The 26,321-nt window shown below is 49.2% G+C and overlaps 1 protein-coding gene across 6 annotated transcripts in view; it reads left to right on the top strand.

Moving 5' to 3' along the window:
* The window catches only part of LOC106587826 (homeodomain-interacting protein kinase 3), a 91,127-nt gene that overhangs the window by 44,784 nt on the left and 20,022 nt on the right, over positions 1–26,321 (top strand). For 5 of the 6 annotated variants that reach the window (XM_045708069.2, XM_045708071.2, XM_045708068.2 and 2 more), the window contains exons 3-5: positions 9,964–10,087; positions 22,467–22,586; positions 25,210–25,296. In XM_045708069.2, coding sequence (XP_045564025.1) covers positions 9,964–10,087; positions 22,467–22,586; positions 25,210–25,296 — 331 coding nt within the window. The remainder of the gene's footprint in view (positions 1–9,963; positions 10,088–22,466; positions 22,587–25,209; positions 25,297–26,321) is intronic. The other variant, XM_045708072.2, reaches the window with a different exon arrangement.

Raw genomic sequence — 26,321 nt, 5'->3', positions numbered from 1 at the left:
TGTCGCCTATGGGCACAAACCCACCGTCGCTGGACCAGACAGGACTGGCAAAAAGTGCTCTTCACTAACGAGTCACGGTTTTGTCTCACCAGGGGTGATGGTCGGATTCGTGTTTATCGTCGAAGGAATGAGCGTTACACCGAGGCCTGTACTCTGGAGCGGGATCGATTTGGAGGTGGACTGTCCGTCATGGTCTGGGGCAGTGTGTCACAGCATCATCGGACTGAGCTTGTTGTCATTGCAGGCAATCTCAACGCTGTGCGTTACAGGGAAGACATCCTCCTCTCTCATGCGGTACCCTTCCTGCAGACTCATCCTGACATTACCTTCCAGCATGACAATGCCACCAGCCCTACTGCTCATTCTGTGTGTGATTTCCTGCAAGACAGGAATGTCAGTGTTCTGCCATGGCCAGCGAAGAGCCCAGATCTCAAGGTGAGGGCTAGGCACTTGCAGGTGCTTTGGTGGAAGAGTGGGGTAACATCTCACAGCAAGAACGGGCAAATCTGGTGCAGTCCATGAGTGGGAGATGCACTGCAGTACTTAATGCAGCTGGTGGCCACACCAGATACTGACCGCTACTTTTGATTTTATCCCCCCCCCCCTTTGTTCAGGGGCACATTATTCCATGTCTGTTTGTCACATGTCTGTGGAACTTGTTCAGTTTATGTCTCAGCTGTTTAATCTTGTTATGTTCATACAAATATTTACGTGTTAAGTTTGCTGAAAATAAACGCAGTTGACAATGAGAGGACGTTTCTTTTTTTGCTGAGTTTAGACCGCTATGGACTCAGCAGCTCTCTTTCTCCCGTTGTGCTATTTACAAACAAAGAAAATGCTATATGCAAGAAAATGCTATATGGTATTTAGTTAGCAGCAAGGCAGACGGTTGAAACCTTAGATGCAACGTGGGATGTTTCAAAGGCTCTTTTGGAGATGTAACACCCCTGTGCAGACTGTAAAGGGATTTCTCTTCTATAGCACACAGTGTTCTATTGGAAACCTCTGAACTCTGATATTTCTCACCTGGCTGATACCATCCATTCTTAGCCTGTTGGGAACACAATAGTGTTGAGCAACAATGCACCTGATACTCACGCTTCAATTCTCACTATTTGCTATTATGAAATGGCATGCTGAGATGTTTTTTCTGGCGAGGCCTTTCCAGTTTAAATTAAGTATGGGAAGCAGATGTGAGTATGTTGTTGGCTGCTAAAGTTAAGAAGTCGTCCCATGTCTTTTTCTGTTATGGTTTTTGAACTGCCTAATTTGGTCTTCAACCACTGTCCAATCCAATAATTTCCCTAGCACCTGGTTATTTGGCTAGAAAGTTGTGGATAATCTTTATGTAATAACCCTCATGCTTGACTTCAAGCGATCCGCTCCCCTCCCGATCTAGGGTAAATCCAAAACAGCTTGATGTACCTCCCAGTATTTTCCAAAGGAAAGATCTCCATCCCAAAAACATGGTACTCCGGAATAATATTGTGAAAGTAAATTTTTCAGTCTGTCAGTTCATTTCTAGTCAAGTTTCAGTACTCCTCCTGCGCTAAACAACTCCAGACTCTGGAGGTCACCCATCAACTCGCGCTAATGTTGGAGAAAGAGCTTAAACCCCCCTCTCTGATCTCAAAGTGACTCTGCCTTGGCTGTACAGGCCCACTGCTGCATTTCACTGTCATCATTAAGCCCAGTATGACGTCTCTGCCAGTTTGTTCTGCCACAGGTGTCGACAGTCTCTGCACGTTCTTCTTCTGAAATGTGCCACAAGGTCCGCCCTGCCCATTCTTCTTTAATTGGCTGTATTCTGGGACATAATGAACACCAGGAAGTGGTGGAGCTGTGTCTGGGTGAGGTAGACAGATGGAGAGAGAGGCGATTAGGTCAGAGTTTTGATGTGTCTTAGGTGCCAGCCAGACGGTTTACATGATTAGGGATCCATTAGGGATGGGAGTCAGAGAGGGTGGTGATACAGAAGGCTGCTGGGAGCTGGGCTGTATTCAGAAGCACCACTGTACATGTGTGTTTCAGCCTTCATGCATATAACAATTATAGGACCGCAAAAGGCACCATGTTGTCTCTTTCAGTCACCTCATTAGGCTTAAGTCGTACTGAATCTAAATGTTTAATGTCTACTATCGAGGCCCCGAGTCATGCTGGAGGATTTGTCCCATTCTGGGTGGATTTTCTGTCTGATCTCTGATGCGACTGACCTCATCTGCTTCTTTAGCAGTGCTAGTTGTTGAGCAATATGCTCTTCAGTGACTCAATACCACCTTTCTGTGATGGCTTACAAGTGACTCCCAGTTAGCCATTTCCCACCTGACACCCAAACACACAGTACCCCTGTACCCCACACCCATACATGTGAGCAGTACCCCAGCATCATGTGTGTGTTAATTGTCACGGTACCAGTATCACGATACTACGATACAAGATTTTCCATGACAAAAAGGAAAACCCAAAGCAGACTAAAGTCTATGGTCCTTTAAAAACATACTTCATGTTCAATATAGTGTGCTACAGCTTGGAAAATAAACATGGGATTCTAAGTGACATCATCAGGCTGTTTGTCTCCAACATTAGGACTGTTGTATTTCCTTGTTACCATACCTCTGAGTACCGCCATACCTCTGAGTACCGCCATACCTCTGAGTACCGCCATACCTCTGAGTACCGCCATACCTCTGAGTACCGCCATACCTCTGAGTACCGCCATACCTCTGAGTACCGCCATACCTCTGAGTACCGCCATACCTCTGAGTACCGCCATACCTCTGAGTACCGCCATACTGGCATTGTGACAACCCTAGTGTGTGTGTGTGTGTCTCCTCAGGGGGCCCTGTGTGTGTCTCCTGTGGACCCTGTACATGTGAGTGTGTGATCACGGGGCCTCTGCTCGGCTTGCGTCTCCTGGGCTTCGCACGTCACATCCTCAGGATAGAAAATAGATTTGGTTTCACTGGAGACCGGCTGCTAGGGTTGCGTCAATCAGGAAAGTGCATTGTCGCCATGACGACGACCACTCATCCACCCCATGCTGGATCTGAGTCTCGCTCACTCGCTCTCTCCTCTGTTTTGAAACTGTTCATATCTGTCCATTTATCCTTCTTCCTCACTTGTTGCTCACTAGCCGACCACCATTCTCTCTTATACGTGATGACATGGGGATTAGCCTCTTACTTTATTCATGTAAAATATGTTAGTCATTCACGTTGCTATTTCTTCTTGAGCGTTCTCTTGTTTTCTCTTAAACACTTTAGCTTTGGTCCTGTCATTTTAACTTCTGCTCCTGTTAGCTTCTCCCCTCTCAACCTCTGTAACACACTGAGTGGTGAAACGGCTTTCAGTGCTGCCGTCATTATTGAGCCTGGCTAGCAGTGTAATGTAATTACACCCCTGAGTGTATGATTAGTGAAACAGCCCCGTGGTAATCATAAAGATGTGTCCAGTCATACAGGGGGGAGAAAACACCGGCCAGTTTGACTGTTCCAGTACCCCTCCCTTCCTCCCCCTACACCACCAAGGTGTTAACGTAGGCAGAATGTATTTTAACTCTTGGATAAGAATAGTTCCTCTGCCAAGGCCAGAGTAATGGGCTTGGTTACATCACATTATAGACCCACTGTGAGATCAGCGTTTCCCCTACATCGTTTCTCCCCCCCCCCAGGCAGGGTGCAAAGTCCCCCAAAGCTACACCCAAGGCCACAAACATACCACCACTACATTCATTTCAAACCAATTTGGTTTTATGTTTGGGAAAGTGAGAGGGGAGGCACCTATGTAATTGAAGGAGAAGTGCTGCTGAGAAGCCTGCTGATTTGTCCCATTTCTGGACATGTAGCCTGTGTTGCACTGTCGCTACTACTGACAGACAGTATGAATCAATCACAGATATCTAAGGTGGAGGCCAAAGGAGTGGCAGGCAGGACAGCTGGAAGGCAAACAAAGCCAATTGAACTGTACTGTCTGTATTCAGTCTTCCACTGGCCTCTGTCTGTATTTGTCTTTCTGTTGAGTCTCTCAGCCTCCTAGGGAAACGCTGGGTCGTATTAAAAGGCAGTGGGCCTGAGATGCTTGGTCCTTTTTTTGTGTCTCTGTGGCCGTTGCCCTGCTGTCACCTGCAGTCGTTATGACAATGTGGTTAAAACAGACTAAAACTGTTAGCAGGTCATAGTTCGGCCACTGTCACTTACAGCTCGATGACATACAGCTTTAAAGATTTTACAGACTAGCCATGCTACCTTTTCTGCTAGATCCGGTTAGATTAGCCCAATAGAAAAAGCTCTGGATGGCCCTAGTCTGTTTGGCCAGCTGTGGAGAACTGTAAACCAGGGGAGCGATGCCAGGCTGGCCCTTCAATCCCTCACTCATCAATTATATCGATTATCTTAATCCTATCATGGAACTGTAACAGTAATGTTTGTGATAGCGGTACTGTAACAGTAAAGAATTGTCGAAGAGTTCAGCCACCCAAGTCATAGACTGTTCTCTCTTCTACTGGAGCACCAAGTCTGGGACCAAAAGGCTCCTGAACAGCTTCTACACCAAAGCCATAAAACCGCTGAACAGTTAATCAAATGGCTGCCCGGACTATTTACATTGACCCCTTTTTTTGTTTTGTTGCACATACATTCCTGCACTGGCTCTATGTACGCTCACTGGACTCACACGTACTACACTGAAACACATACACATTCAGTACCAGTCAAAAGTTTGGACACAGCTACTCATTCCAGGGGTTTTCTTTATTTGTACTATTTTCTACCTTGTAAATAATAGTGAAGACCTCAAAACTATGTGCAAAGCTGTCATCAAGGCAAAGGGTGGCTACTTTGAAGAATCTGAAATATAAAATATATTTTGATTTGTTTAACACTTTTTGGTTACTACAGTACATGATTCTATATGTGTTATTTCATAGTTTGATGTCTTCACTATTATTCTACAATGTATAAAATATAAAATAAAAACCCTGGAATAAATAGGTGTCCAAACTTTTGACTGGTACTGTATTTCTGAATATGCTACCTGACATAAAAAATACTTGTTCCCAGAACACCACAAGCACCCAATCCCGTGTTTTGAGCTAAGGTTTGTTTAGTTCTCCCTTACCAACATACTCCTGACAGCATAGGGTGTTTTTAAACATATGGAGCACCATTTGTTACCCGTAGATATTCATGCTTGGTGAAAAATTGCCAAATATATACTTGTTAAAACATTGGCCTTGGGTTTATCAAGCTGCCATTTTCTATGGGCCTGTGTATAGACACTGGTGGCATCTGACATTGTCAACAGAGCACAAGTTGTGTCAGGCATTCGTATAGGGTCTGCTCAAGTGGCCAGAGAATGCCCCTATCACAATCACAGGAATCCTAAAGGAGGAACATGTGTATTTATCTGTAACTAATACTAGTTATTATCTTACAGTTATAACTCAACAAAATGAAATGAAAACATCATGTTATGGTGCCTCGTTTCTTGAGTTGGGTTTGGCTGTTTGGTTCCTGCAGTGGTATGTAGGCTATTGCTAAATTACTGTAAACTTGGGAAGATTTATATTGTTGTTTTGTTACACATGGCATCCCAGTTGATTTAAAATGTCATTAGAATCTGTTTACAACCAGAAATGGTTGCAACAATGTCATTTGAACTGGTTTTCCCCACTGGGGTTGTATCTTGTTTTGGAGCAATTAGGCTGCGTTTACACAGGCAGCCCAATTCTAATATTTTGTACGTTTATTTACAAAAGATCTGATTGGTCAAGAAACCAATTAGTGTAAAAATCTAAGAATTGGGCTGCCTGTGTAAACAGCCTCAGCCCAGGCTATGAGGTAGCTGGTCCTAGCAGTGTGGTCATGTCCTAGTATGTTCTAAGGAGCTGTCAGTCTGTTTTACCCAGATCAGCTCTGACGTGGCTGCGTCATTGCTAGCCTGACGATGTGTGACAGTGCATTAGGCCTACTGTTTAACGGGATCATCACCATGGAGTTACCCAGGGTTACCGTGAGCCAGCACTTAGTGACGCTGTAGATGTACAGTACATTCCTGGTTGTTCTTATCCAGCTCACACCCTGACCCCTGACCTGATAAACTACTGGCAGAGGCTGGTGGTTCTCGAAGAAGGTTCCCCTGTGAGATATCAACCATAGCTTAGCCTCACAATCCTAGCTACTTTGACTAGAAGCAGGGAAAAGGCAAAACTGGCTAAAGCTCAGTGTCTAGTGGGAAACTTCCTCCTACTCTGGCTGGTGCTGGTGGCACCAAGCTGGCTCCTGATATGATGATAATGGCACCGACAGATGGTCGCCTCGCTTCAGGTCCTTAGAAAACTATGCAGTTATTTGTTTTTTTAATGTATTATTTCTTACATTGTTAGCCCAGAAAATCTCAAGTGTTATTACATACAGCCGGGAAGAACTATTATATAAAAGCGATGTAAACTTACCATCATTACGACCAGGAATACGTCTTTCCCGAAGTGGTTCCCTTGTTCGGAACTCCACCCTGGACATGCGATCTTATCCCAGAGGCCATTCCAAAACAACGCGGTCGCTGCAGGAGAGTCAGACGGAGCGGCCTACTGGTCAGACTCAGAAGGCGAGCACACCATCCACCGCTTCCTAGCATATTACTCGCCAATGTCCAATCTCTAGACAACAAGTTGGATGAAATTAGGGCATGAGTTGCCTTCCAAAGAGACGTCAGAGATTGTTACATTCTCTGTTTCACAGAAACATGGCTCACTCGGGATATGTTGTCACAGCCACCCGGTTTCTTCACGCGTCGTGCCGACAAACAAACAACTCTCTGGTAAGAAGAAGGGCGGAGGTGTATGCCTTATGATTAACGACTCATGGTGTAATCACAACAACATACAGGAACTCAAGTCCTTTTGTTCACCTGACCTAGAATTCCTTACAATCTAATGCCGACCGCATTATCTTACAAGAGAATTCTCTTTGATTATAGTCACAGGCGTGTATACCCCCCCCAAGCAGATACCTCGTCAGCCCTAAAAGAACTTCACTGGACTCTATGTAAACTGGAAACCATACATCCTGAGGCTGCATTTATTGTAGCTGGGGATTTTAACAAAGTTACCCTAAGATCAATACTCTCTAAATTCTATCAGCATATCGAATGCGTGACAAGAGCTGGCAGAATTCTGGATCATTGCTACTTGAACTTCCGCGATGCATACAAAGCCCTCCTGCGCCCTTCCTTCGGCAAATCTGACCATGAATCCATTTTGTTGCTCCCAGCCTATAGACAGAAACTAAACGAGGAAACGCCCCTGCTCAGGTCAATACAACGCTGGTCTGACCAATCGGATTCCACGCTTCAAGATTGCTTTCCATCACGTGGACTGGGATATGTTCCGGATAGCCTCAGACAACAACATTGATGTATACGCTAACTCGGTGACCGGATTTATTAGCAACTGCATCAGAGCTGTGACTATTAAAATCTTCCCTAACCAAAAACCGTGGATTGATGGCAGCATTCGCGCAAAACTGAAAGCGTGAACCACTGCTTTTAATTATGGCAAGGCGACCGGAAACATGACCGAATACAAACAGTGTAGCTATTCCCTCAGCAAGGCAATCAAACAAGCAAAGCGTCAGTATAGAGACAAAGTAGAGTCGCAATTCAACGGCTCAAACACGAGACGTATGTGGCAGGGTCCACAGCCAATCACAGGTTACAAAAAGAAAACCAGCCTCGTCGTGGACATCGACGTCTTGCTCCTAGACAAACCACCCGAGCCACTGCCTGTTCACCCCGCTATCATCCAGAAAGCGAGGTCTGTACAGGTGCATCAAAGCTGGGACCGAGAGACTGAAAAACAGCTTCTATCTCAAGGACATCAGTCTAACAGCCATCACTAACATAGAGAGGCTGCTTCCAACATACAGACTCAAATCTCTGGCCATTTAATTAAGTCAATTTATTTAAGGTATCACTAGTCACTTTAAATAACGGCACTTTAATAATATTTACATATCCTACATTACTCATCTCATATGTACAGTGCCTTGCGAAAGTATTCGGCCCCCTTGAACTTTTCGACCTTTTGCCACATTTCAGGCTTCAAACATAAAGATATAAAACTGTAATTTTTTGTGAAGAATCAACAACAAGTGGGACACAATTATGAAGTGGAACGAAATGTATTGGATATTTAAAACTTTTTTAACAAATAAAAAACTGCAAAATTGGCCGTGCAAAATTATTCAGCCCCTTTACTTTCAGTGCAGCAAACTCTCTCCAGAAGTTCAGTGAGGATCTCTGAATGATCCAATGTTGACCTAAATGACGATAAATAGAATCCACCTGTGTGTAATCAAGTCTCCGTATAAATGCACCGGCTCTGTGATAGTCTCAGAGGTCCGTTTAAAGTGCAGAGAGCATCATGAAGAACAAGGAACACACCAGGCAGGTCCGAGATACTGTTGTGGAGAAGTTTAAAGCCGGATTTGGATACAAAAAGATTTCCCAAGCTTTAAACATCCCAAGGAGCACTGTGCAAGCGATAATATTGAAATGGAAGGAGTATCAGACCACTGCAAATCTACGAAGACCCGGCCGTCCCTCTAAACTTTCAGCTCATACAAGGAAAAGACTGATCAGAGATGCAGCCAAGAGGCCCATGATCACTCTGGATGAACTGCAGAGATCTACAGCTGAGGTGGGAGACTCTGTCCATAGGACAACAATCAGTCGTATACTGCACAAATCTGGCCTTTATGGAAGAGTGGCAAGAAGAAAGCCATTTCTTAAAGATATCCATAAAAAGTGTCGTTTAAAGTTTGCCACTAGCCACCTGGGAGACACACCAAACATGTGGAAGAAGGTGCTCTGGTCAGATGAAACCAAAATCGAACTTATTGGCAACAATGCAAAACGTTATGTTTGGCGTAAAAGCAACACAGCGCCTCACCCTGAGCACACCATCCCCACTGTCAAACATGGTGGTGGCAGCATCATGGTTTGGGCCTGCTTTTCTTCAGCAGGGGCAGGAAAGATGGTTAAAATGGATGGGAAGATGGATGGAGCCAAATACAGGACCATTCTGGAAGAAAACCTGATGGAGTCTGCAAAAGACCTGAGACTGGGACGGAGATTTGTCTTCCAACAAGACAATGATCCAAAACATAAAGCAAAATCTACAATGGAATGGTTCACAAATAAACATATTCAGGCGTTAGAATGGCCAAGTCAAAGTCCAGACCTGAATCCAATCGAGAATCTGTGGAAAGAACTGAAAACTGCTGTTCACAAACGCTCTCCATCCAACCTCACTGAGCTCGAGCTGTTTTGCAAGGAGGAGTGGGCAAAAATTTCAGTCTCTCGATGTGCAAAACTGATAGAGACATACCCCAAGCGACTTACAGCTGTAATCGCAGCAAAAGGTGGCGCTACAAAGTATTAACTTAAGGGGGCCGAATACTTTCGCAAGGCACTGTATATACTATATTCTATACCACCTACTGCATCTTGCCTATGCCGGACACCATCGCTCATCCATTTATTTATATGTACATATTCTATTCATCCCTTTACATTTGTGTCTAATTGTGTGTATAAGGTAGTTGTTGTGAATTTGTTAGATCACATGTTAGATATTGCTGCACTGTCGGAACTAGAAGCACCAGCATTTCGCTACACTCGCGTTAACATCTGCTAACCATGTGTATGTGACCAATAAAATTTGATTTGATCAGTATTGGTACATGGGTCACTTGGCAAGGTGACACACATGAGACTGCTGTACTTTAGCTTTGACCTCTTGTGTTTCTGCCGTCTCAGCTTTATCATGATACGACTGACTAGAAATGTAATTGTGCTAGAAGGCATGTTTGGACTCGATCCCTTTCTCAAATAGTCAGTTCTAACTGGGTTATGCTAAGTCAGTGTATGAGTGTAGCTAACCGCTTTGTGTTTCTCTCCTTCCAGGGCTCCAGAGATCATCCTGGGCCTGCCCTTCTGTGAAGCCATCGACATGTGGTCCCTGGGCTGTGTGATCGCTGAGCTCTTCCTGGGCTGGCCCCTCTACCCAGGAGCCCAGGAGTACGACCAGGTAAATAAGCCTGTTATAATGAACTGTAGTGTATTGTTACATTACTGTACACCCTCCTCTGAGGCTCACTGGTCCAGATCATAAGAACTGTAGACCTCCTCCCTTGTCTTCCATTTCCTCCTCCTATTCCCTCCACATCTTCTCATTCGCCCCTTCTTGAAGCTCCTTTATATCTCCTCCTCGGCTCCTCCCCCGAAGCTCCTTTATCTCCTCCTCCTTGAAGTTCCTTTATCTCCTCCTCCTTGAAGCTCCTTTATCTCCTCCTCCTTGAAGTTCCTTTATCTCCTCCTCCTTGAAGCTCCTTTATATCTCCTCCTCCTTGAAGCTCCTTTATCTCCTCCTCCTTGAAGTTCCTTTATCTCCTCCTCCTTGAAGTTCCTTTATCTCCTCCTCCTTGAAGTTCCTTTATCTCCTCCTCCTTGAAGCTCCTCCCTCCTCCTGAGTCCTCCCTCCTCCTTGAAGTTCCTTTATCTCCTCCATCCTTTTTTCCCCGCTCGCGCGCTCTCTTTAGTCTACTGTCCTCATCTCCTCCCCTCCACTTTCCTCTGGCATCTGTTCTCCTCTCTAGCTGAGTGAAGTCTGTCTAGCGCCTCCTACTGTACTCTAACAGTGTGCGTTCATGCTATGAGGTGATTGCTTGTGTTAGGACATTGACTCAGACCTCCCACTCCTCCATAGCCCTGTTATTAATGTTTTACTCCTGCTGGGTTCTCAGGATGATCGGCCTGAATCCTGCAGTGACCTGTGGAGAAGGGAGGGGGAGGCACTGGAAACGAGGGATGGAAGGGAGAGGGGAGGAGAAGGAGATAAAGGATGATGTACTGGGACTGCTTGAGGCAGCAGGGGTGGAAAGGAGGGAGAGATTGATAAAGGGAGAGCGAGTTTGGAAGGGGAAATATTGATGAATAAATAAATGAACATAGTGTGTGGGAATGAATTGAGAGGGTAGAGAGGAGTGTGAGACGGAGGAAGGGAGTGACAGGCAGCGACAGGCCCAGATTAGTGCCGTATTTCCTGGCCGCCGCCGGCGGGGGAGGGCTCCCCTGTGGATGTGCCAGTGGCGGCAGGCAGGGTGGAGGTGTGGATGGTCTCTCCTCATGACTGATGGCATAGCAGGCTGGAGGTGATGGATCCCCCCCCAGCGGAGCCCTGAACAGCAGCTGCCCAGAGTTTAAATGAATCTGGGGCTTATGTTGAATGGCTTTCCCCCCGCCCTGGAGACCCATCCACAGTAAGCCTTTCAGTCCAGCCCCAACCTTTCCTATACATTACCCTGCAGTACACCCCCTAAGCCCCCTCTGCAGACGGACTGTGTCCTCGCCAAAGTATTTTTACTTCCCAGCATCGTTTTTCACGCTTTCCGCTTCGGGCCCAGAGGCAGGAGGGATAACTCAACACCTCCCGAAGAGATTTGACTTGAGCACGGCAGCACTAAATGTAATTAATCTGTTTTTATAGGGGCAGATCACAATGTCCCAAAGCCGCATTACCCAGACAGAACCTCGGTGGAGCCTCCTCTGAGGGAGTGAACCAACGCCAGGCCGCCGGCGCCAAGAGGCCAGGCCGCCGGCGCCGCCAAGAGGCCAGGCCGCCGGCGCCGCCAAGTGGCCCGGCCGCCGGCGCCGCCAAGAGGCCCCGGCCGCCGGCGCCGCCAAGTGGCCCGGCCGCCGGCGCCGCCAAGTGGCCCGGCCGCCGGCGCCGCCAAGAGGCCCGGCCGCCGGCGCCGCCAAGAATATTGAGGGAAAAAGAGAGGATTGAAAAATGGGGATTCATGGTGGGAGTAGTTGGGTTTGATTTATAAAGAGTTCTTATTAGATTTCTTCATCGTCGCAGCACCAATACCACTACGGTACTACCGCCACTGACCTACCGCTGTTACTACCGCCACTGACCTACCGCTGTTACTACCGCCACTGACCTACCGCTGTTACTACCGCCACTGACCTACCGCTACGGTACTACCGCCACTGACCTACCGCCACTGACCTACCGCCACTGACCTACCGCCACTGACCTACCGCTACGGTACTACCGCCACTGACCTACCGCTACGGTACTACCGCCACTGACCTACCGCTGTTACTACCGCCACTGACCTACCGCTACGGTACCAACGCCACTGACCTACCGCTACGGTACCAACGCCACTGACCTACAGTCTCTCTCTCTGGCCAGCTATCATCTAGTGTACGCCCCTCAGTCAGTTATCATGCCCATGCCCTGTGGGTATTCACATGTACATTAACAGGTGTACTTTAATCCATGCCCTGTGGGTAGTCACATGTACATTAACAGGTGTACTTTAATCCATGCCCTGTGGGTATTCACATGGACATTAACAGGTGTACTTTAATCCATGCCCTGTGGGTATTCACATGGACATTAACAGGTGTACTTTAATCCATGCCCTGTGGGTATTCACATGGACATTAACAGGTGTACTTTAATCCATGCCCTGTGGGTATTCACATGGACATTAACAGGTGTACTTTAATCCATGCCCTGTGGGTAGTCACATGTACATTAACAGGTGTACTTTAATCCATGCCCTGTGGGTATTCACATGGACATTAACAGGTGTACGTAATCCATGCCCTGTGGGTATTCACATGGACATTAACAGGTGTACTTAATCCATGCCCTGTGGGTATTCACATGGACATTAACAGGTGTACTTTAATCCATGCCCTGTGGGTATTCACATGGACATTAACAGGTGTACTTAATCCATGCCCTGTGGGTATTCACATGGACATTAACAGGTGTGCTTTAATCCATGCCCTGTGGGTATTCACATGGACATTAACAGGTGTGCTTTAATCCATGCCCTGTGGGTATTCACATGGACATTAACAGGTGTACTTTAATCCATGCCCTGTGGGTATTCACATGGACATTAACAGGTGTACTTTAATCCATGCCCTGTGGGTATTCACATGGACATTAACAGGTGTACTTTAATCCATGCCCTGTGGGTAGTCACGTGTACTTTAATCCATGCCCTGTGGGTATTCACATGGACATTAACAGGTGTACGTAATCCATGCCCTGTGGGTATTCACATGGACATTAACAGGTGTACTTTAATCCATGCCCTTCGACACTAACTCCCCCTCCCCTCCCAGGGTGTGGGGTGTCACCCTGGGCCCCGGGGGCAAGATGACTGGAGCCAAAGGGGCTGCCGTCACCCCTCACTCCCAGCGTGGGGTCTAGTTCCATCCCACACAGCAGAATGTATTTATAACTCTCCTCCTCTTCCTCCGTCTCTCAGCCACGTCTAACCTTCTTTCAATATTTGGGCAATGTTTCAAAAACTGTGATATGGCGCTATAGGATAGGGCCCTGGTAGTGTCCCCAATCAGCTCCCTCTTTCTCTCTTTCTCTCTCTCTCTTTCTGTTGTACTGCAGGGATATTTTTGTCCTAGGAAGGCTGCAGTGAAACATCTTCCAGGAAAATGTTTTTTCCCTTCGGAGATGAATTCTTCTCACTCGCACACACATGCACACACATGCGCTCACGTACACTCGCACACACATGCGCTCACGTACACATGCGCTCACGTACACTCGCGCTCACGTACACTCGCGCACACGTGCGCTCACGTACACTCGCGCTCACGTACACATGCACTCACGTGCACTCACGTACACTCACGCACTCTTCTACACGTACACTCGCGCGCACACATGCGCTCACGTTCACTGGCGTACGCTCGCGCGCGCACCTGCGCTCACGTACGCTCACGCGCGTACATGCGCTCACGCACGCACATGCACTCACGTACGCTCGCACACTCGCACACGCATGCACTCGCATGCAGTCATGGCCAAAAGTTTTGAGAATGACACAAATATTCATTTTCACAAAGTCTGCTGCCTCAGTTTGTATGATGGCAATTTGCATATACTCCAGAATGTTATGAAGAGGGATCAGATGAATTGCAATTAATTACAAAGTCCCTCTTTGCCATGCAAATGAATTGAATCCCCAAAACCATTTCCACTGCATTTCAGCCCTGCCACAAAAGGAACAGCTGACATCATGTCAGTGATTCTCTTGTTAACACAGGTGTGAGTGTTGATGAGGACAAGGCTGGAGATCACTCTGTCATGCTGATTGAGTTCAAATAACAGACTGGAAGCTTCAAAAGGAGGGTGGTGGTGCTTGGAATCATTGTTCTTCCTCTGTCAACCATGGTTACCTGCAAGGAAACACGTGCCGTCATCATTGCTTTGCACAAAAAGGACTTCACAGGCAAGGATATTGCTGCCAGTAAGATTGCACCTAAATCAACCATTTATCGGATCATCAAGAACTTCAAGGTGAGCAGTTTAGTTGTTGTGAAGGAGGCTTCTGGGTGCCCAAGGAAGTCCAGCAAGCGCCAGGACCGTCTCCTAAAGTTGATTCAGCTGCGGGATCGGGGCACCACCAGTACAGAGCTTGCTCAGGAATGGCAGCATGCAGGTGTGAGTGCATCTGCACGCACAGTGAGGCGAAGACTTTTGGAGGATGGCCTGTTGTCAAGAAGGACAGCAAAGAAGCCACTTCTCTCCAGGAAAAACATCAGGGACAGACTGATATTCTGCAAAAGGTACAGGGATTGGACTGCTGAGGACTGTGGTAAAGTCATTTTCTCTGATGAATCCCCTTTTCGATTGTTTGGGGCATCCGGAAAAAAAGCTTCTCCGGAGAAGACAAGGTCAACACTACCATCAGTCCTGTGTCATGCCAACAGTAAAGCATCCTGAGACCATTCATGTGTGGGGTTGCTTCTCAGCCAAGGGAGTGGGCTCACTCACAATTTTGCCTAAGAACACAGCCATGAATAAAGAATGGTACCAACACATCCTCCGAGAGCAACTTCTCCCAACCATCCAGTAACAGTTTGGTGATGAACAATGTCTTTTCCAGCATGATGGAGCACCTTGCCATAAGGCAAAAGTGATAACTAAGTGGCTCGGGGAACAGAACATCGATATTTTGGGTCCATGGCCAGGAAACTCCCCAGACCTTAATCCCATTGAGAACTTGTAAACAATCTTCAGGAGGCGGGTGGACAAACTCCAAGCATTGATTATGCAAGAATGGGCTGCCATCAGTCAGGATGTGGCCCAGAAGTTAATTGACAGCATGCCAGGGCTGATTGCAGAGGTCTTGAAAAAGAAGGGTCAACACTGCAAATATTGACTCTTTGCATCAACTTCATGTAATTGTCAATAAAAGCCTTTGACACTTATGAAATGCTTATAATTATACTCCAGTATTCCATAGTAACATCTGACAAAAATATCTAAAGACACTGAGACAGCAGACTTTGTGAAAATTAATATTTGTGTCATTCTCAAAACTTTTGGCCATGACTGTACACATGCACTCACATACACATGCACTTACATGCATACACATGCACTCGCATACAGATGCACTCGCATGCACACACAAACGTCGGCACGCAAGTAGGTATACCCACACACTCACGTAAACACACACAGTCTTCAGGCCAATGTGGTAGAGGAGGGCAGAGAGAGTGCAATAGAGAGATGATGAGGGCGTGCAGTAGAGAGATGATGAGGGCGTGCAGTAGAGAGATGATGAGGGCGTGCAGTAGAGAGATGATGAGGGCGTGCAGTAGAGAGATGATGAGGGCGTGCAGTAGAGAGATGATGAGGGCGTGCAGTAGAGGGATGATGAGGGCGTGCAGTAGAGAGATGATGAGGGCGTGCAGTAGAGAGATGATGAGGGCGTGCAGTAGAGGGATGATGAGGGCGTGCAGTAGAGGGATGATGAGGGCGTGCAGTAGAGGGATGATGAGGGCGTGCAGTAGAGGGATGATGAGGGCGTGCAGTAGAGGGATGATGAGGGCGTGCAGTAGAGGGATGATGAGGGCGTGCAGTAGAGGGATGATGAGGGCGTGCAGTAGAGGGATGATGAGGGCGTGCAGTAGAGGGATGATGAGGGCGTGCAGTAGAGGGATGATGAGGGCGTGCAGTAGAGGGATGATGAGGGCGTGCAGTAGAGGGATGATGAGGGCGTGCAGTAGAGGGATGATGAGGGCGTGCAGTAGAGGGATGATGAGGGCGTGCAGTAGAGGGATGATGAGGGCGTGCAGTAGAGGGATGATGAGGGCGTGCAGTAGAGGGATGATGAGGGCGTGCAGTAGAGGGATGATGAGGGCGTGCAGTAGAGGGATGATGAGGGCGTGCAGTAGAGGGATGATGAGGGCGTGCAGTAGAGGGATGATGAGGGCGTGCAGTAGAGGGATGATGAGGGCGTGCAGTAGAGGGATGATGAGGGCGTGCAGTAGAGGGATGATGAGGGCGTGCAGTAGAGGGATGATGAGGGCGTGCAGTAGAGGGATGATGAGGGCGTGCAGTAGAGGGATGATGAGGGCGTGCAGTAGAGGGATGATGAGGGCGTGCAGTAGAGAGATGATGAGGGCGTGCAGTAGAGGGATGATGAGGGCGTGCAGTAGAGGGATGATGAGGGCGTGCAGTAGAGAGATGATGAGGGCGTGCAGTAGAGGGATGATGAGGGCGTGCAGTAGAGGGATGATGAGGGCGTGCAGTAGAGGGATGATGAGGGCGTGCAGTAGAGGGATGATGAGGGCGTGCAGTAGAGGGATGATGAGGGCGTGCAGTAGAGGGATGATGAGGGCGTGCAGTAGAGGGATGATGAGGGCGTGCAGTAGAGGGATGATGAGGGCGTGCAGTAGAGAGATGATGAGGGGTACTCATATGGACGTGTGTGTCTTTCCAAATCATGTCCAATCAATTGAATTTACTACAGGTGGACTCCAAGTTGTAGAAACATCTCAAGGATGATCAATGGAAACAGGATGCACCTGAGCTCATTTTCGAGTCTCATAGCAAAGGGTCTGAATACTTATGTAAATAAGGTATTTCTGTTTATTATTTTTTTAAATACATTTTAAATCCTGTTTGCATTGTCATTGTGGAGCATTGTGAATACTTTCTGAAAGCATTGTAAGTGCAGTGGAGGATACCACAAATCCCAAACTCCTCAGCAGTAAACAAACGAACAGAGAAAACAGGACAAGGCCTGTAATTACACTCGCAAAAACATTCCCTTATTTAGTTTTTCCTTTGGGAAAAAAATAAGAACAGAGTGCTTTCCGAATGCACTGCATGTCCTCCTTCCCTATTACCAAGTCAGACTTGACATATTTCCTCCCTTCCCCATTTACCAAGTCAGACTTGACATATTTCCTCCCTTCCCCATTTACCAAGTCAGACTTGACATATTTCCTCCCTTCCCCATTTACCAAGTCAGACTTGACATATTTCCTCCCTTCCCCATTTACCAAGTCAGACTTGACATATTTCTATCTGGTTTGCAGACAGAAAGGGAATAACTTTAACACATACAGACCTTGGGTGCTCATGCTGGCAGTGTTCACCAGAGAAGGCCATCTGATAAGAACAGTGTGTTTTATGAACTAGTGATTGTTGTAGCCTGCTGGTTGTGGGTTCAGAGGGAGAGGTCAAGACTTGTCTCTGTGTACAGGACACTTGAGGGATCCAACTTCAGAGTTTTTTTGAATTGGTAAGCTGTTAATCCTAGATGTATTGACGTGACTAAGTGGAGCTACACACACACCTCTTTATGTTTATCATCTCGTCTCTATAATAGATTTTCTGTCTGTGCGTCTGCTTTGGCATTTAGATCCATATGAGGTTAGATTACATTTTCTTATTTAACAGACATCGTAGATGAAACCTTGAAAGCTGGAAGTCATTGAATTTGAGCCCAAACAGGCAGGGTTAAGCCTGTCCAAGACCCAGGGTCCCCGAGAGGATACTTTTGGGGCTAGTGCCCTGCTGTCTCAAGAATGCGAACACAGCCCTCGTTCCTCTCCCCTAGCCCTTCTCAAACACAACTCCTCCACCCCAGTGGAATGCCGACGCGCCCCTTGCCCCTCTTGCCCTCCTCTCGCCTCCAAGGCAGCACTAAGCCTCTAATGGATGTTTTCCCTGACACCTTGGTGTGACTGACGTCAGACAGGCCTCTCTCTACAACTGCTCTCATAAACCTCCCTGTTCTTTATCCCGCCACCCAGTAGGTAGACAGACAGAATCGTCCCGCCACCCAGTAGGTAGACAGACAGAATCGTCCCGCCACCCAGTAGGTAGACAGACAGAATCGTCCCGCCACCCAGTAGGTAGACAGACAGAATCGTCCCGCCACCCAGTAGGTAGACAGACAGAATCGTCCCGCCACCCAGTAGGTAGACAGACAGAATCGTCCCGCCACCCAGTAGGTAGACAGACAGAATCGTCCCGCCACCCAGTAGGTAGACAGAATGATCCCGCCACCCAGTAGGTAGGCACGGGTAGAATCGTCCCGCCACCCAGTAGGTAGACAGACAGAATCGTCCCGCCACCCAGTAGGTAGACAGACAGAATCGTCCCGCCACCCAGTAGGTAGACAGACAGAATCGTCCCGCCACTCAGTAGGTAGGCAGAATGATCCCGCCACCCAGTAGGTAGGCACGGGCAGAATCGTCCCGCCACCCAGTAGGTAGGCAGAATGGTCCTGCCACCCAGTAGGTAGGCAGAATGGTCCCGCCACCCAGTAGGTAGTCAGTGTTGCGAAAACGATGATTGCACATCATATTTCTAACGTATATTATAGAAGAATGTAGCCAGCTACATTTCCAAATATTTTTCTTGAAATTGAGCTTTATACCGGAGAAAGACTACATGGGAGGAAATGACCTGCTGGTGATCCAATGACGAGCAAAAACACTCCATCTGAGTGGAGAAGTGCAACTGAAGCACGAAATGACTCCTTTTACATTCATGATTTGGAGCGAATCCTGACTGAAGCTGAGCAGAATTTACAATAAGAAGCATTTTAAGATATCTTTTCTGCGTCTCATCTTTCCCTTTCTGTGTGAAAAACGCAGAATCCTGAGTCAACACAACCCCATGCAGGCAGCGGCATACAGTCATACTCTCTCTCTCCTGCTAGGGCCCTGATCACGGACATACCCACATGTAACCGGTGTGAAATGGCTAGCTAGTTAGCGGTGGTGCACGCTAGTAGCGTTTCAATCGATGACGTCACTCGCTCTGAGTCCTTGAAGTAGTTGTTTCCTTTGCTCTGCAAGGGCCGCGGCTTTTGTGGAGCAACGATGCTTCAAGGGTGACTTGTCGATGAGTGCAGAGAATCCCTGGTACGAGCCCAGGTAGGGGCGAGGAGATGGACAGAAGCTACACTGTTACACACACACGTCAATCATTCCCAGGGTCCTCCCATGCACACTTCAATCATTCCCAGGGGCCTACCCAACACACGTCACTCATTCCCAGGGGCCTACCCCGCACACGTCACTCATTCCCAGGGCCCTACCCCGCACACGTCACTCATTCCCAGGGCCCTACCCCGCACACGTCACTCATTCCCAGGGCCCTACCCCGCACACGTCACTCATTCCCAGGGCCCTACCCCGCACACGTCACTCATTCCCAGGGCCCTACCCCGCACACGTCACTCATTCCCAGGGCCCTACCCCGCACACGTCACTCATTCCCAGGGCCCTACCCCGCACACGTCACTCATTCCCAGGGCCCTACCCCGCACACGTCACTCATTCCCAGGGCCCTACCCCGCACACGTCAACGTCATGTATTACTACTAGGTAATGACTATGTCCTCAGGATGTGTGAGGCTGGAGAAGGGATCAGCACCTGGGCTTGAAGGTGGGGGTCTGTGGGTATGGGAAGAGGGGCGGTACTGGGCAGTTTACAGTGGAACAAGGCACCGCAGGAATGGAGAAGAGAACTGTGCTGGGATGTTTAGACTCTCTATGATGTTATGGTAATATTATGGGGGAGAAATGGCAATATTGAACTGTTCTTTCCCCATCTGCTACGGTCATAGCATACAGGGACTGTTCTTCTCCCCATCTGCTACGGTCATAGCATACAGGGACTGTTCTTTCCCCATCTGCTACAGTCATAGCATACAGGGACTGTTCTTTCCCCATCTGCTACGGTCATAGCATACAGGGACTGTTCTTTCCCCATCTGCTACGGTCATAGCATACAGGGACTGTTCTTTCTCCATCTGCTACGGTCATGGCATACAGGGACTGTTCTTTCCCCATCTGCTACAGTCATAGCATACAGGGACTGTTCTTTCCCCATCTGCTACGGTCATAGCATACAGGGACTGTTCTTTCCCCATCTGCTACAGTCATAGCATACAGGGACTGTTCTTTCCCCATCTGCTACGGTCATAGCATACAGGGACTGTTCTTTCCCCATCTGCTACAGTCATAGCATACAGGGACTGTTCTTTCCCCATCTGCTACAGTCATGGCATACAGGGACTGTTCTTTCCCCATCTGCTACAGTCATGGCATACAGGGGACTGTTCTTTCTCCATCTGCTACAGTCATAGCATACAGGGAATGTTCTTTCCCCATCTGCTACGGTCATGGCATACAGGGACTGTTCTTTCTCCATCTGCTACAGTCATAGCATACAGGGGACTGTTCTTTCTCCATCTGCTACAGTCATAGCATACAGGGACTGTTCTTTCCCCATCTGCTACAGTCATAGCATACAGGGAATGTTCTTCCCCATCTGCTACGGTCATGGCATACAGGGACTGTTCTTTCTCCATCTGCTACAGTCATAGCATACAGGGGACTGTTCTTTCTCCATCTGCTACAGTCATAGCATACAGGGACTGTTCTTTCCCCATCTGCTACAGTCATAGCATACAGGGAATGTTCTTTCCCCATCTGCTACAGTCATAGCATACAGGGACTGTTCTTTCCCCATCTGCTACAGTCATGGCATACAGGGACTGTTCTTTCCCCATCTGCTACAGTCATAGCATACAGGGACTGTTCTTTCCCCATCTGCTACAGTCATAGCATACAGGGACTGTTCTTTCCCCATCTGCTACAGTCATAGCATACAGGGACTGTTCTTTCCCCATCTGCTACAGTCATAGCATACAGGGACTGTTCTTTCCCCATCTGCTACAGTCATAGCATACAGGGACTGTTCTTTCCCCATCTGCTACAGTCATAGCATACAGGGACTGTTCTTTCCCCATCTGCTACAGTCATAGCATACAGGGACTGTTCTTTCCCCATCTGCTACAGTCATAGCATACAGGGACTGTTCTTTCCCCATCTGCTACAGTCATAGCATACAGGGACTGTTCTTTCTCCATCTGCTACAGTCATAGCATACAGGGACTGTTCTTTCCCCATCTGCTACAGTCATAGCATACAGGGACTGTTCTTTCCCCATCTGCTACAGTCATAGCATACAGGGACTGTTCTTTCTCCATCTGCTACAGTCATAGCATACAGGGGACTGTTCTTTCTCCATCTGCTACAGTCATAGCATACAGGGACTGTTCTTTCCCCATCTGCTACAGTCATAGCATACAGGGAATGTTCTTTCCCCATCTGCTACAGTCATAGCATACAGGGACTGTTCTTTCCCCATCTGCTACAGTCATGGCATACAGGGACTGTTCTTTCCCCATCTGCTACGGTCATAGCATACAGGGACTGTTCTTTCCCCATCTGCTACGGTCATAGCATACAGGGACTGTTCTTTCCCCATCTGCTACAGTCATAGCATACAGGGACTGTTCTTTCCCCATCTGCTACAGTCATAGCATACAGGGACTGTTCTTTCCCCATCTGCTACAGTCATAGCATACAGGGACTGTTCTTTCCCCATCTGCTACAGTCATAGCATACAGGGACTGTTCTTTCCCCATCTGCTACAGTCATAGCATACAGGGACTGTTCTTTCCCCATCTGCTACAGTCATAGCATACAGGGACTGTTCTTTCCCCATCTGCTACAGTCATAGCATACAGGGACTGTTCTTTCCCCATCTGCTACAGTCATAGCATACAGGGACTGTTCTTTCCCCATCTGCTACAGTCATAGCATACAGGGACTGTTCTTTCCCCATCTGCTACAGTCATAGCATACAGGGACTGTTCTTTCCCCATCTGCTACAGTCATAGCATACAGGGACTGTTCTTTCCCCATCTGCTACAGTCATAGCATACAGGGACTGTTCTTTCCCCATCTGCTACGGTCATAGCATACAGGGACTGTTCTTTCCCCATCTGCTACAGTCATAGCATACAGGGACTGTTCTTTCCCCATCTGCTACAGTCATAGCATACAGGGAATGTTCTTTCCCCATCTGCTACAGTCATAGCATACAGGGACTGTTCTTTCTCCATCTGCTACGGTCATAGCATACAGGGAATGTTCTTTCCTAACATTTTTCCTTTCTCTTTCCCCTCCCTCTCTCTCTTGCTCTGTCTGTCCACATCTTTTTATTTTTCCCTCGCTTCCTCTTTTCACAGATTCGCTACATTTCTCAGACGCAGGGTTTGCCTGGGGAGCATCTGTTGAATGTGGGGACGAAGACGGCACGGTTCTTCTGCAGGGAGTCTGACTCCCCCTACTCAGCATGGCGATTGAAGGTAAGAAGGACCCCTGAGCCCAAAATACATCTCCAGCAGAACCCCCCCCTAGCACCCGCTATAAACCATTCCATACACTGACGCCTCTTTCGCTCCTCTCCACCAAAACACACACTCCTCCTAGCCCAGCACTGAAAACAAACCTACATATTATCTCTCACCATCACCTAACATTCTCCCTCTCAGCAAACAGTCATTACTCCCACCACCCACCAGAGAAGAAAACCCCCACACAAGCATCCTCTCTTTTTCACCGTTTGAACCAACTCTGGAGATAAAGGCTGAAGGGATGAACCAAATCCTTATTTGTGTCCCCGTCTCCCCCCGTCTCTCTCGTTCTCCCCCTGTCTCTCTCGTTCTCCCCCTGTCTCTCTCGTTCTCCCCCTGTCTCTCTCGTTCTCCCCCTGTCTCTCTCGTTCTCCCCCCGTCTCTCTCGTTTACCCCCCCGTCTCTCTCGTTCTCCCCCCCGTCTCTCTCGTTCTCCCCCTGTCTCTCTCGTTCTCCCCCCGTCCCTCTCGTTCTCCCCCTGTCCCTCTCGTTCTCCCCCCGTCTCTCTCGTTTTCCCCCCGTCCCTCTCGTTTTCCCCCCGTCTCTCTCGTTTTCCCCCCGTCCCTCTCGTTCTCCCCCCGTCCCTCTCGTTCTCCCCCCGTCCCTCTCGTTTTCCCCCCGTCTCTCTCGTTCTCCCCCCGTCCCTCTCGTTTTCCCCCCGTCTCTCTCGTTTTTCCCCCCGTCTCTCTCGTTTTTCCCCCCGTCTCTCTCGTTTTTCCCCCCGTCTCTCTCGTTTCTCCCCCCGTCTCTCTCGTTCTCCCCCCGTCTCTCTCGTTCTCCCCCTGTCTCTCTCGTTCTCCCCCCGTCTCTCTCGTTCTCCCCCCGTCTCTCTCGTTTTCCCCCCGTCTCTCTCGTTTTCCCCCCGTCTCTCTCGTTTTCCCCCCGTCTCTCTCGTTTTCCCCCCGTCTCTCTCGTTTTCCCCCCGTCTCTCTCGTTTTCCCCCCGTCTCTCTCGTTTTCCCCCCGTCTCTCTCGTTTTCCCCCCGTCTCTCTCGTTTTCCCCCCGTCTCTCTCGTTTTCCCCCCGTCTCTCTCGTTTTCCCCCCGTCTCTCTCGTTTTCCCCCCGTCTCTCTCGTTTTCCCCCCGTCTCTCTCGTTTTCCCCCCGTCTCTCTCGTTTTCCCCCCGTCTCTCTCGTTTTCCCCCCGTCTCTCTCGTTTTCCCCCCGTCTCTCTCGTTTTCCCCCCGTCTCTCTCGTTCTTCCCCCCGTCTCTCTCGTTCTTCCCCCCGTCTCTCTCGTTCTTCCCCCCGTCTCTCTCGTTCTTCCCCCCGTCTCTCTCGTTTTTCCCCCCGTCTCTCTCGTTTTCCCCCCGTCTCTCTCGTTTTTCCCCCCGTCTCTCTCGTTCTCCCCCCGTCTCTCTCGTTCTCCCCCCCGTCTCTCTCGTTCTCCCCCCCGTCTCTCTCGTTCTCCCCCCGTCTCTCTCGTTTACCCCCCCGTCTCTCTCGTTTTCCCCCCCGTCTCTCTCGTTTTCCCCCCGTCTCTCTCGTTTTTCCCCCCGTCTCTCTCGTTTTTCCCCCCGTCTCTCTCGTTTTTCCCCCCGTCTCTCTCGTTTTTCCCCCCGTCTCTCTCGTTTTTCCCCCCGTCTCTCTCGTTTTTCCCCCCGTCTCTCTCGTTTTTCCCCCCGTCTCTCTCGTTTTTCCCCCCGTCTCTCTCGTTTTTCCCCCCGTCTCTCTCGTTTTCCCCCCGTCTCTCTCGTTTTCCCCCCGTCTCCTCTCGTTCTTCCCCCGTCTCTCTCGTTTACCCCCGTCTTTCTCGTTTTCCCCCCGTCTCTCTCGTTCTCCCCCCGTCTCTCTCGTTTTCCCCCCGTCTCTCTCGTTCTCCCCCCGTCTCTCTCGTTCTCCCCCCGTCTCTCTCGTTCTCCCCCCGTCTCTCTCGTTTTCCCCCCGTCTCTCTCGTTTTCCCCCCGTCTCTCTCGTTTTCCCCCCGTCTCTCTCGTTTTCCCCCCGTCTCTCTCGTTCTCCCCCCGTCTCTCTCGTTTTCCCCCCGTCTCTCTCGTTCTCCCCCCGTCTCTCTCGTTTTCCCCCCGTCTCTCTCGTTTTCCCCCCGTCTCTCTCGTTCTCCCCCCGTCTCTCTCGTTCTCCCCCCGTCTCTCTCGTTCTCCCCCCGTCTCTCTCGTTTTTCCCCCCGTCTCTCTCGTTTTCCCCCCGTCTCTCTCGTTTTCCCCCCGTCTCTCTCGTTTTCCCCCCGTCTCTCTCGTTTTCCCCCCGTCTCTCTCGTTCTCCCCCCGTCTCTCTCGTTCTCCCCCCGTCTCTCTCGTTCTCCCCCCGTCTCTCTCGTTCTCCCCCCGTCTCTCTCGTTCTCCCCCCGTCTCTCTCGTTCTCCCCCCGTCTCTCTCGTTCTCCCCCGCCCCGTCTCTCTCGTTCTCCCCCCGTCTCTCTCGTTCTCCCCCCGTCTCTCTCGTTTTCCCCCCGTCTCTCTCGTTTTCCCCCCGTCTCTCTCGTTTTCCCCCCGTCTCTCTCGTTCTCCCCCCGTCTCTCTCGTTCTCCCCCCGTCTCTCTCGTTCTCCCCCCGTCTCTCTCGTTTACCCCCCGTCTCTCTCTTTTTTCCCCCTGTCTCTCTCCCCTTGTCTCTCTCCAGTCGACTGATGAGCATGAGACCGAGACGGGGATGAAATCAAAGGAAGCAAGGAAGTACATCTTCAGCTGTTTGGATGACATAGCGCACGTAAGTCTTGTTCCACAGGATGTGGACACAATCAGCTTTTCTAACTAGACCGTGTTGATGAGTCTCGACTCAGGAAGCTCATGGTTAGATGATGTAGGTCTGGAAGAGAGGAAGTTCACTTTCAGCTGTTCTAACTAGACCATGTTGATGAGTCTCGACTCAGGAAGCCCATGGTGAGATAAGATGGGGCCGTAGGTCTGAGAGAGAGGAAAAAGCTAGAACATGTACGTACATCTCATTGCTGGAAAAACCCCATTCTCACATCTCTAGTCATATGCTAAGTGACATGCTAAGGTTCAGCACCCAACACTTAGTTTGAAAGTCAAGCCTCGGGTGAAACCACAGCTGGAAATTCCCTGACAACGAGGTCATGGGTTGAAAATTTCCCTGCTGATGTTTTTACGAGTTGGGGGGGATTATGTAGAATGATGTAGATGGTGTACAGACAAGGGATGATGTAGGTGGTGTAGAGACGGGGGATGATGTAGATGGTGTGGAGACGGGGGATGATGTGGAGACGGGGGATGGTGTAGAGACGGGGGATGGTGTAGAGACGGGGGATGGTGTGGAGACGGGGGATGGTGTAATGGTGTGGAGACGGGGGATGGTGTAGAGACGGGGGATGGTGTAGAGACGGGGGATGGTGTGGAGACGGGGGATGATGTGGATGGTGTAGAGACGGGGGATGATGTGGAGACGGGGGATGGTGTGGAGACGGGGGATGGTGTAGAGACGGGGGATGGTGTAGAGACGGGGGATGGTGGTGGGAGACGGGGGATGGTGTAGATGGTGTGGAGACGGGGGATGATGTAGATGGTGTAGAGACGGGGGATGGTGTAGAGACGGGGGATGGTGTAGAGACGGGGGATGGTGTAGAGACGGGGGATGGTGTGGAGACGGGGGATGATGTGGATGGTGTAGAGACGGGGGATGATGTGGAGACGGGGGATGGTGTGGAGACGGGGGATGGTGTAGAGACGGGGGATGGTGTAGAGACGGGGGATGATGTAGATGGTGTGGAGACG

This window comes from Salmo salar, chromosome 26 (assembly GCF_965601325.2).
Source record: "Salmo salar chromosome 26, fSalSal1, whole genome shotgun sequence".
Lineage (NCBI taxonomy): Eukaryota > Metazoa > Chordata > Actinopteri > Salmoniformes > Salmonidae > Salmo > Salmo salar.
The sequence above is the reverse complement of the archived record's forward strand: the minus strand, read 5'-3'. Positions and strand labels throughout refer to the sequence as shown.